The sequence below is a fragment of the Atta colombica genome, unplaced genomic scaffold (genome assembly GCF_001594045.1).
Source record: "Atta colombica isolate Treedump-2 unplaced genomic scaffold, Acol1.0 scaffold125, whole genome shotgun sequence".
NCBI lineage: Eukaryota > Metazoa > Arthropoda > Insecta > Hymenoptera > Formicidae > Atta > Atta colombica.
In genome coordinates this window covers 2083757-2095280 of record NW_017259212.1, presented here as the reverse complement: position 1 = coordinate 2095280, position 11524 = coordinate 2083757, and the positions used below count along the sequence as shown (strand labels likewise).

The 11524-nt window shown below is 31.2% G+C and overlaps 2 protein-coding genes across 2 annotated transcripts in view; both read right to left on the bottom strand.

The window, feature by feature from the left end:
* Positions 1 to 966: 966 nt before the first annotated feature.
* On the bottom strand, positions 967 to 10181 carry LOC108694802 (peroxidasin-like protein). Its single transcript, XM_018204470.1, has 8 exons — positions 10086 to 10181; positions 6332 to 7103; positions 5380 to 5807; positions 4154 to 4401; positions 1868 to 2117; positions 1489 to 1607; positions 1222 to 1381; positions 967 to 1048 (listed from the first exon to the last, which is right to left on the bottom strand). Exons 1-8 carry the CDS (start codon positions 10160 to 10162, stop codon positions 967 to 969), a joined length of 2136 nt encoding a protein of 711 aa, XP_018059959.1. The 5' UTR covers positions 10163 to 10181.
* A 926-nt stretch (positions 10182 to 11107) lies between these two features.
* LOC108694804 (U4/U6 small nuclear ribonucleoprotein Prp3) overlaps positions 11108 to 11524 on the bottom strand; it is a 3341-nt gene continuing 2924 nt past the window's right edge. The window contains exon 5 of the mRNA XM_018204471.1: positions 11108 to 11524. This exon is cut by the window's right edge and continues 26 nt beyond it. Coding sequence (XP_018059960.1) covers positions 11149 to 11524 — 376 coding nt within the window. The 3' untranslated portion in view covers positions 11108 to 11148.

Below are 11524 nucleotides of genomic sequence, written 5' to 3'. Positions count from 1 at the left end.
GATATAAAAATATGTATAAAAATATATTTAATAGCAATTAAAATATTTCTTTTTTCAATTTAAAATTTATATGATTAATTAATGTATATAGCATGTTTTTTTTTTTTTTTTACAAAAATAAGACACTTTTATATTATACTGTTAAATTATTTTATTTAGAGCAATAACACATGTGTATGTAAAACAATACACATCAAAGTTAAAATAAGTTAAAATCCTGAGACTAAACTCATTCGAAGTACAGCATCATATATTCATATATTACAAAGATGTATTTGATTCGATCGATCGAACTACTTGCATATAAATTTTATACATTTTTTTACATTTTTTAATATATTACTCCATCATCGTTATTGCTAATTAAAATAGAATATATTATGCCCTAATTCCTAATATATATAGCGTACTCGATTCCAAATTACAAGTTTCTTTAGAAAATTTGTTTATGTTAAATATTCGTAATTCGAGTATATCCAAAAGCATTTACGTAATCTTACAGTTTAGATAAATCAAAATTGCAGTAATAATATTTATAATAAAATTATAACGAGCAGTACAAACAAAACGTGTATTAACAAATAATGTGTGTATTAGAAATGAGATGGAGATCATTATGAACAGTTCTTTTTCGTTACATGAGGTATTGATATTCGACGCTTTAGCATCTCAATTAAATTTTTTTCAATAGAATCGATAATGTTACGGATTTTTTTCTTCTTAATTCCTACCAATATTCATTTATAAGTAAAATTTTACTTAGAATCAAATCTGAAATCCAATTAATGAATGCAAATTTCTAATCAATTATTTTTTAGTAGTAATGCCAGAATATCCAAATTGACATAAGAATAATAATTAAACTTTAGAGCTAATTTCAAATTTACGATCTCTAATGTAATCAGGAACAATATATTATTTAATATGAGCAATATTAACATTCGACGATCGAATATGAAATTTAGATTAAATTGTATCTGTCCTTTCTTTCCAAGCTGTAAAATCCATCGCTCCTTTTGTATGAATCGTACAATTTGTCATATCATTTCTGAAAATATTAAATTAAAATATATTTTATTAGTTAAAATTAACGCACTGCTAATTAATAATAATATCGACGCGCTACTAATAATACTAATATTCGATTGTTTTTGTGCATAATTAGTCTACAAATTTATTTTTAATTAATAGAAATTTATGTTAAAAAATTGATATAATTACAAGAATGGATCTTTTAGAATAAAAGCTCTCGGTTGCATCCACTGTAACCTATCCCCATTGCGACATAAAATTTGTGCCATTGTACTTTTTCGTATTTCTTCCAACTGCTTTATCGTAAATGAACCAGGAGTATTTCCATTTTCGTACCAATACCTATCACCTGTATTAAAAATCAATAGAATTTTAAATGTCTTATTTCAAGTTGATTATTCAGACAAATTTATTTTGTGCAGAATACATAATAAAGAAAAAATCATATATATTTACCTAAACGAATATTTCGGAACGTTCGCCCTAATAAACAAAGGAATGTTGGTCCAAGTACAGAATCAAAAATTGGTGCTTCTGAAAGTGCTCCAGTTACCAAATCTATATCCTCTACATTTCTATAAATTATATAAACAGAAATACATCATTAGAATAATAAAATTTTTAGATCTTTTGAAGACATTTTCAAGATCTTTTGAAATTAACAATTATTGTAAAATCTAAGACAATAATTTATTTTAAAGAGAGAGAAAGAGAAAAATGGAAAGAAGAAGAAAGAAAAATACAGATGCTGATTTTAATATGGTAAAAAAAATGTGAAAATGAACTCAGACATGGTTATCTTTATTAGTATATCTCACCCTATATTTCATCTTACTTGTAGACTGCTTGAAGTCTCTCGATAGTATCTTTGGCCACGGTGCCTGTCAGATCCTGAAAGTCAGTTAGATTCGGCAAATCACAGAAGCTTCGCCATCTGACGTAAGGTGGCAAGCCATGATCTCTTCCCTGTTGTATAATCTGTGCAGCGTAATCTACGGCCACATCGTTGGTCTTTCCATCGTGGAAGTATCGGTCCAATAGTATTTCGTTTAAACCCGGAGGCAGAGGCTTCCTAGAATGTCCCGCTGTCGCGGAAATTAAATCTTGCATCCTAGATCGTTATTAAAACCAATTTCTCATGGACAATGTCAATATAAATCGTGGCAATAAATGTCGAAAAATTTAGTAGTAGTAATTTAGTAGTATAGGAAAAATTTTGATTTTTTTTTCAAAATTTTAACAGTTAAAAAAAGGGTCAATGAGAAAAGATTAATTAATTCTATCTTCCCAGTAATAAATATCTGGAAAGTATCTTGGGAAGATAGAATTAATTAATCTTTTAACTCGGAATTATAAACATTGTCCAAATTATTTGTCTTTCTTCATGGACGTCACAATTTACAAAATTTATTTACGTAACATTTGTATAATGTTTTTAAGAAAATTATACATTAGTACTTTTATTTTTAAAAATCCTAAATTATAAAAAGTAGGTTCTACAAAACAATATAGTACAAACAAAATATAAAATTTGAAGGAATAAATCAAACTTTTTTTTTTTTATACTTCATATTACTTCCGTATAATAGTTAATGCAAATTAAGTAGTACCGTTTCATAAAATTTGATTTTTGTTATTATTTTATTTTAAAATATCAAAAAATCATTTAATTAATGTCAACTTTTTGATACTAAATTTTTAATAAATTTAATATCAATGTTTTTTAAATCACGATATCATAAAATTTCGTAAAAAGACGTCTTTGTGATTTTAACTTTCACAATGTTACATTCTTTTCCGCAATGTAATTAAAAAGTTTGCGTGCTATTGTTCACACAAAGAAGTATGTATTTCGTGAACTTTTAAGATTGAAATTCGCACAATTTTTTCTTGGATAATTAACTTTTATATTAGATAATGATAGACTATGATTTAGGATGAATACTGATGCGTGGGTGTATGTGTGTACAATGAGAACTTTTTTTAGCAATCTAATTCTATAACAACGTTTGGTCTCAAAGAAGAAACGTAAATTGTTATACGAAAGATTTTTTTGCCATACACACACCCACATACAATTTTTTTTTCACAATATTTTTATTAAAATATTATTATATAACATTATTGCGTTTCAAGAAAAAGTGAAAGGTAAGGATATTCTATAAAAAGTCAAGTCAATTTTATGAAAATCAAAGAAGCGTACATACACGCGATGTATGACAATAGTAATAGTTAAGCAATTTACTCGACATAACGGTATTATCGTTATAAATTGTAATGCAATTAGTATATCGCCTCGTGACTAGAACGTATTATAATACGATAAAAGATCTATTCGCATTAAATGGGTGTATTTCCCTTCACTTAAGATGACTTCCCTTATCTTTTTAACACTCCGTGAAGAACGTGACAGGTACTGCATTGATTTCCATCTTAGGGAGAAGAACAACTGACTTGATTGCCAGTATTGTGTAATCTCCTTGAAGCGCAATTTGAGTGACATTCAGTCACTTGACACTTACGATGTAAAAGTAAAAGAGTTCATGTTTAAAGAACACAAAGTGAATGCTAGATACAATTCCAATTTATGAACCATAATGATGGATGAAATCCTAGATGTTAAATAATTGGACATTATGACAACAATGAGTAATTTCGTAATTTGAGAATTGTTGTATGAATCTTTTTACTACAAATATCATAACATTCAGAAATCAAAATGCAAATATTACATCCGTATTTAGAAAAAAATAAAATCATATATGTGAGATTAATTTAATCATTTTCTAAAAATGTGCTATGAAATTTTTCTAAAACACTTCTTTATGAATTTTCGATTAAAATACGTAAACATTTTCTCCATCTCTTATAGAAGTGTTTATCGATATATATGTAAATTAAAGTAATATATTACTGCATTGTCATCCTGCATTGGCTTTTATGCTCCTTTATCTTTCAAAATCCATTTATTATCTTTCATACTTGTATATATGTAGTAAGTATGTATAGTTATATACATACTTGTACATATAACTATATTTGTACAGCAATAAATTTTCCTTGCGTTTAAAAATATCAAGTCAGGTTAGTGTTTCGAGTATATCAAGTAATTCCAACTGACCTGTAGCTCCAACGATCAATCGGTCGATCGCACCAGCCTCGTACAATTCCTGCGGCGCATAGAAAGCCGACAATAAAGTCCTTTCGCCAGACTTGAGCGCTGATCGTGAGTCGACCAAGTCCAGGGTTTTCGGGGTCAGCGCAGCAACGAAGAAGAGCCCAGCCGATGCCGCTGAGTTCGAAAGAGTTGCATCCGCGCGAATATCGTAGCCACGGAAGTAGCCCCGCTGTGTCAAGCGCAAGGAGTATCTTCGCATACGTAACAAAGAAATAACGTACGCAGTACCGTGTATGGATGTGAGTTGCCTCTTGGAAAGTACGGGGGCGGATGATGTAATTTCGTTGCGTCACGTCTCTTGTACGACGTATTGTACAATTCGGAATCATTTAAAAAGAATACCCGAATGAGAGACAGAATATAATAAAGTTCAGAGAGATACACAATTTGTCAGTAAAACGCTTAATCAAATGTGAATTATAAGCATGAGCATTGCATAAATCGATTCGGAAAAGACTGTATTCTGTGTTAATGTTAAAAAATTATCATTTATAGTTTATATGACATCGCGCTATATGGAAATTGCAAAGAATAAAAAAGATAATCTTATAAGATTCCGACATGCTATTATGTAAAATATGATTTAATGCGCGCTTAATATATAATTTAATACACGTTAGAAATGAAGTCACGCTTTTTGTATAACACCATCTGATTATCTTTCATCGCGTACATCAACTGTTGCGATTAGTTCTTGTAGTCCATCGTATAAAAAGCTATGTTAGACACTAAATGGAGAACGGACAGAATGTCCGTTCAATGAATAGCGATGTATTAGCGATTAGAAACGATAAAGTCTTCTACGAAATTATTGCAAATTATTGCAAATCGCGTACCGGTTAATATAGAATATCTTCTTTTCCAAATCCATAGAACTTTGTTTTTCCAAACGTTCGGCCAGTATTCGTAGTTGGTTCTTATATTTAAGATTTTTTAAGATAAATATCTTAATATTTAAGATAAATATAAATCATAAATCACAGAATCATATTAGCATAAGACATTACTTAAGACGTTTTTAAATATAAAAATCGACTATGAATATCTGTTCAAACGAATGCTATATATATATTGATCCCGTTGAAAAAAATTTTCATTAACTTATGTTTGTGCTTTTTACAAGATCAGATATAATATAGGTTAGATATAATATAGGAAATATTACTTACTTATCGAGAGCATGTTCTCCAAGAATAACAGGCAGAAACTCATTATAAGTTATATGTTGCAGTTCGGCGATAACAATTTTTCTTGCTTCTTGATATAGTTTTTCGTCATTCCAATGAGGATTTAAACGTTTCAATTCCGTAGCTATTAGGTTGTGCTCTCGTAAGAATAACACGTGCATCAAAGTGAGACCTGGATTCTCGTTTACTCTGGAATCGCCGCTAAAGAAACACGGAAATGCCTTGTTTGCACTTCTACAGCTCTCGTATTTTGGTGAGGCCATCGGCAAGTTTTTCCTCTGCGTATTTAGCAAACCGTCTTCGCCCGATCGTAAAGTTTTAGCTGTCTCTTCAGAACTACCGTAAAGGGGTGATAGATCCAAATAGGAAGATACCTGATTGATTTGTTGTCGTGGACCCAATTTGCAACCCTGTATTAAACGATATCTAACGTATATATGAATCTTCCTATAACTTAGTCGCCAAAATTATTTAAAATTTTATCAGGAACTCTAGAACTTTGGAAGGAATTAAAATTCAATTATAATTATACTGGAAAACGATTAATTTCACAGAGATTATAATTTCTTCAGAATTTTTTATTTAAAAGAAATGCATTTTGTGTTTAACATATATTACACATAGAATGCTTTAAAATCAATTTGCAGCAAAAATATGAAATTTTTATGAATCATTTATTATTTTTACGATGAAAATGATTAATTTATACATTCCAGTTTCATGAATAACTAGATTTTTTATTTTTATATTATATTCTTAGTATACGTAAGGTATTATTAACTTTCAAATTTATACTAATGACAATATAATCCTCATGTGCATCTTAAAAGGCATTGCCTAGACCGAAGTTCTTGCATAATAATATGAAGAAATCATAGACATATTTATAAGAGATTTCTCGAACATTATATAAGATTTTATTTATATAAATTACCTGTAACGAATTCCCTGGATGCGGTGCTGATCTCGAATATTCCATACATCCGATTGGCTGCTCCGCGTGGATCGGGAAGCACTCCGGATGAAAATTTTCATAATCAACGTCGCAACACTTGAGTCTAGTGCGGTCCGGTAATTCCATCCTAGGCGTATGTGCCAAATCGTGAGCAAGAAATTGACTGAAAAGCGCAGTAAGCGCCATTAAATAAGGATGTTTAAGGTCCAATCCGCCGGCATGTACCTGCGAGGAGACTTCTCTCGCACTCGGCAAATTTGTACGGGGCAAGGAGACACCATCTTCATACTCCGGCGGCAAGAATCTCACGTAAGCCTCCAGCGCTGCACCCCAAGTTGGATGCAACGGATTATTGCATCGACCCGTATGCGTTCTGTAATGTACATCTGATTTCTTGCATTCGGATACTAGTCGTAGGAAGTTGGGTGAGTCTGGGCAAAGGACGGCGGCTACCGTCGGCAAGATTAAGGATGCCTGTTTCGATGACATGTTGAGTGCTTCTACGAGCATCACTGCCATTGTTTCGATTCGCAAAGCCTTTCTCGAGAGATTTTGTGCGCCCTCGGTCATCTCGTGGGATGCACCAAGAAACCAAGACGGCGAGCCTCGATTGAGTTGCGTGCGAGAATTCATGATTGCCCGTTCCGCCTGGCTGTATCTCTCCATAGAGAGATTCGTGCGCTTATCCAGATCGTGTAGCATCCTGGGTGGCAAGGTCGTAGCTCCAATGAGTGTCATTAGAGCAAGAAATCTGTGGATTGTAATCTAAAGATAGAAAACACCCACTTATCCATGCATAGCTTAGTGCCGCTAAGTGGCAAACAGTTATAACGCCTTCGTGTAGAGATGAATTCTTATGTGAATGCACTTACATTCTGCACAGTACAACATAGCACCGTTATTACCCAATAATCGTTATGCAAATTCGATGGTTGTATTATTATCTAACTTAGCGGTGATGAGATACAATCAATCATTGAAAGCGCAATTATGAGGATTGGACATTGTGGACGATCATATATTTGCACATCCGTATTGCAAATAAACTGAAATGTATTGACAGACACACGTTTGTTATATTATCTGTTACGAAACTTTGAAGGCCATAGTATACTGATCTTTATTAACTCAGACTATTGTAATCGCTGTTTGCGCTTTAATTACATTAAATATTTTGATAAGATCTCATTAAAGTTATGTATACATACATGAATTTGTGATCTATGCTAATGTATAACAAGATTTAAGAGCAAGCGAGATTCCACGTAATTTACTCTATGTGACAGAGGAACTGATATACGTGATATTATAGAGATTAGAAACACGTTTCGTAATTTATCGTGTAATTCATCACAATGAACTCTGGAGACCTTGTCGACACGATGGCATTTCACCCCGTTACATTAGAAGCATTGTTCATTGCGCGCGTTTACCGTAACAAATTCATTCATCAACACGGGCATCTATCTCGTGCTAGTTTCTCAACTGGGACTGTGTCATTTTTTTATGCCTTTATGGCACAGCATATGGTCAGACAGACCTTAAAAGGAGGTCGAATGAAGCTGACATTTAAGAAATCCTTCCTGGTTCTTTTACGATCGTTTTGCGTAATGTTCTTTATTCCCATGATTAGCGTTCGCGTGAATCGATGGAAACAATCTCTTTGACACGCAGATCGATCATTCTCGATCAATTATGTTTAAACTGTTAATTCTTATTGACCCGGAACTTCGATGTTGTTGAAACACGAGCATGCACTTTGCGAATGCAAGGAAGATCTATGTTGACTTGAAGAACTGATAGAATCGACAAAGTAAATTACATTGTATTAAAGCATTATTTGCGTGATGCATCTTTCTGTAATGTCTAAACACATAGAAATTATTAAGTATATCATTTCTGAATAGAACGTCGTAGTTCTCAATTTTTTAACAAAACTTAGAAATTCTTATGGAATGAAATTAAATGAAAAGGAATATTGTTATCTTTTTATGGCCCCTTTTACATTGAGCATTTGATACGCATATATTAATTAATAACTTCCTATTAAATTATCTTAATTCCAGTAATGTATTTAAAGAATGATGTACACACACACTAAATTGATATAATATGCATCAAGATAATTAATTAAATATTCAAATCGTATATACATATTGCTGATTAATTAGAGAATTAAGATAATTCAATAGAAAGTTATTAATTACCCATATCAAGTCCATGATGCAAAGGCCTATGAGCTCAAAGATTGATTTGTCGATGTCTTTAGATCTCAATTTGCCTTAGAAATATTATTTTTAATATTTATTAAAATATTTACTGCAATTGTATTGTTGTAACTGTTTTAAAGATTGCATAATAATCTTTGAATATTACTGGAAACAAATTCCTAAATCTAATATTTTCTTGAATGATACTAAGCATAAAATATTTCTTTACTGCAAATAAATTTATTTAAAAAAAAATAATATTTAAATCAAATAATATATGTTTATGTTTAGTAAATATTTATTTGCAATAAGAAAATGTTTACTTAATACAGTTCAAAAAAATATTAATTATAGAGACTTAGGAATTTTTTTTTCAATACTATATATATTCAATATTATACATATTCTCATACTTATTCAGAATTGAAAAATCATGATTGATATTGATAATTTTGACTAACACAAATAATTATTTTAAAATACTTAATATATTGTTACCAAATAATTAATTAGAAATTGTACTTAATTCTAGGAGACGTTCTTTTAGAATAATTTAAAAGATGTTACATACAGAATAAACATAAGCAATACAAATCTCTTTTGATACAGTATATATAGAGATGCTTTATTTATGCAATAAATTATAGTAATTACAAAACATTAAACAGTTTCATATCGCCCACGCAAGTCGATTTGTGTAGATCTGAATAAGTCCGCACGATATAATCGTTAACCTTTGATGAAGTAACGAGCTGAGAGAAACGTGCTAACTATGAGTATAAATCGTTGTGCCAAGACTTCAACACGTTCGTATTCGCAAAGTTTCATAACGCTGCCGTTTCACTGTTTACGATCGTTGGGTTAGAACGTATGAGCTAATTATCCGATATGTAACAACCTACGCTTAATCAACCCTCTCTCCCCGATTTTGAAACGAGTAATTCTTACAGAATTTATACTGAGAAAAAAATTCAATTACATAAGTATTGTTTCTGTGTTTACATGCGCTCTCATATTTTACATATTATAGAAAAAGTTTGCTCTTCCTTGTTTCTTTCTTTTTCTTCCTTCCTTTAACAATGATGAATTGTCGCGATCAAACAAAGTAATTCGAATACTTATGATTAAATTTTATATTTATCATATCTATATAAATTTAAATTATTCCTTATATTAATTCTTAATCGCTCACATATTTATTAAAAAAAAACTAAATTAATCAAATTTCTAAAATATAATTCTTTGTAAAAATTATCTATTTTTATTAATCGTACATTCATTATTTAGCATTTAATATTTAATAATGCAAAAATAAATTATTTAAGTTATGAATTTATAATTAATTCCGCTATTTATATTTCGATACACGCATGCAAAGAATTTTTTACAAATATTAAAAAATATTCGCAATTAATAATATCTACGTATTATTAAATTTGTATATTATCAAATTATAATTTAAACAAATAGCACAAAATTTTTTGTCATATTTATATAAAAAAATAATATAAAAAAATACTCACTGCGATATGAAGATGAACGAGCTACTGCTAGCGATGTTTTTAGTAGAGATCAACATCTTTTTGAAAGTAATGCGCATGATATCCTCTTAACGTAGAGATCACTGCAGGAAGGATTAAGTATCCTTAATACGCGATGGCATTCATTTGCTTCGAATGGTTTCACAAGAACCACACGCGCGAGAGCGATGTGCGCGAGTACGCGCAGCGGTAAACCTGAACTGAGAATGATGCTTCGAACGAAAGTAAAACTCTAGTCTATCCCGTTCGATCTATTCTGGAGTGGGGTTTAACCAGGATCGCAGCAATGCACGTGCATCAGTAGTGTACGGTGCATCGAAGTATAACACGTATACGACTGGTAAAAGTGCTGCAGCAATAGTGGCTGCTGGATTATGAACGGGACCAAGGTTCACCTTTCTTTGGCTACGTTATTGGGAATCGCGGTTGAAGGTGCCGTTTCAAGGTCGAATATTCCGTTCGCACCTTCATGTGCGATGCGGTATGCATGGACCTCGCATGTTCTTTTGTTATAATAGTATAGGTATCGCAGCGCCATTGCGCATATGCTAATTGGACGCACTTGATGGGCTTGACTACAATGTCGTTCACGGATTAAAATTCCTTGAGATGACACCATTTGTGATTTGTTAGGATAATGAAGAGTCACTCATTTCTTCATTTGCTTTCTTTGTGTAAATCAATGAATTAGCATTGGTAATAAATCGTGATAATGTGTCACGCATGGAATGACCACATTTTTTATTCAAGAAGTTTTTAAACGTTCATTAAAAGTAAATTCATATAAATAATGCTGAAATAACATAATTTAATAACAAAATATTAGTTACAATATTAAGATTTAACTATAAAATTATGCCAACTATAATAAATAAATAGACTTTTTGAAACAATGAACACTTTTATTTATGTCCACTCTTAGTATGATTATACATCTTCTATTTTTCATTTCAATAATCTTTGTTGTTATTAAGTTGTACAGAAGTTATTTATCATTTGTTGTATTAGCTAAATTATATGTTAAATTAATTTACAAGATTATATTTTAAGGGCGTACTTCATCTGTATTATCAAGAACTGCGCCACTGTAGGCTAAATCCCAATAATGTTCCACTTGATGTTTCTTAAAATGTTCTCGAGCCATTTTTTCAATAGGGCACACTTTAAACTTAATTTCTCCGAAATGGCGCTGTTTACTTGTCCCTTCCCATACAAGTACACATCTATTTGGTACATCATTCCCGTCATTATCCTTCACTATATCTTCTTCCCATTTGATACGATGCATCATCAGCCGTTTGTACTTAGCTTGTTGTTTTGCTCCACCTTCCACTACAACTACATTACAATCTCGGAATAGCATTACGCAACCAGTAAGATAAAGTTGTTTCGCGTTAGTCTCCACTTTGAATTTTTTTGAA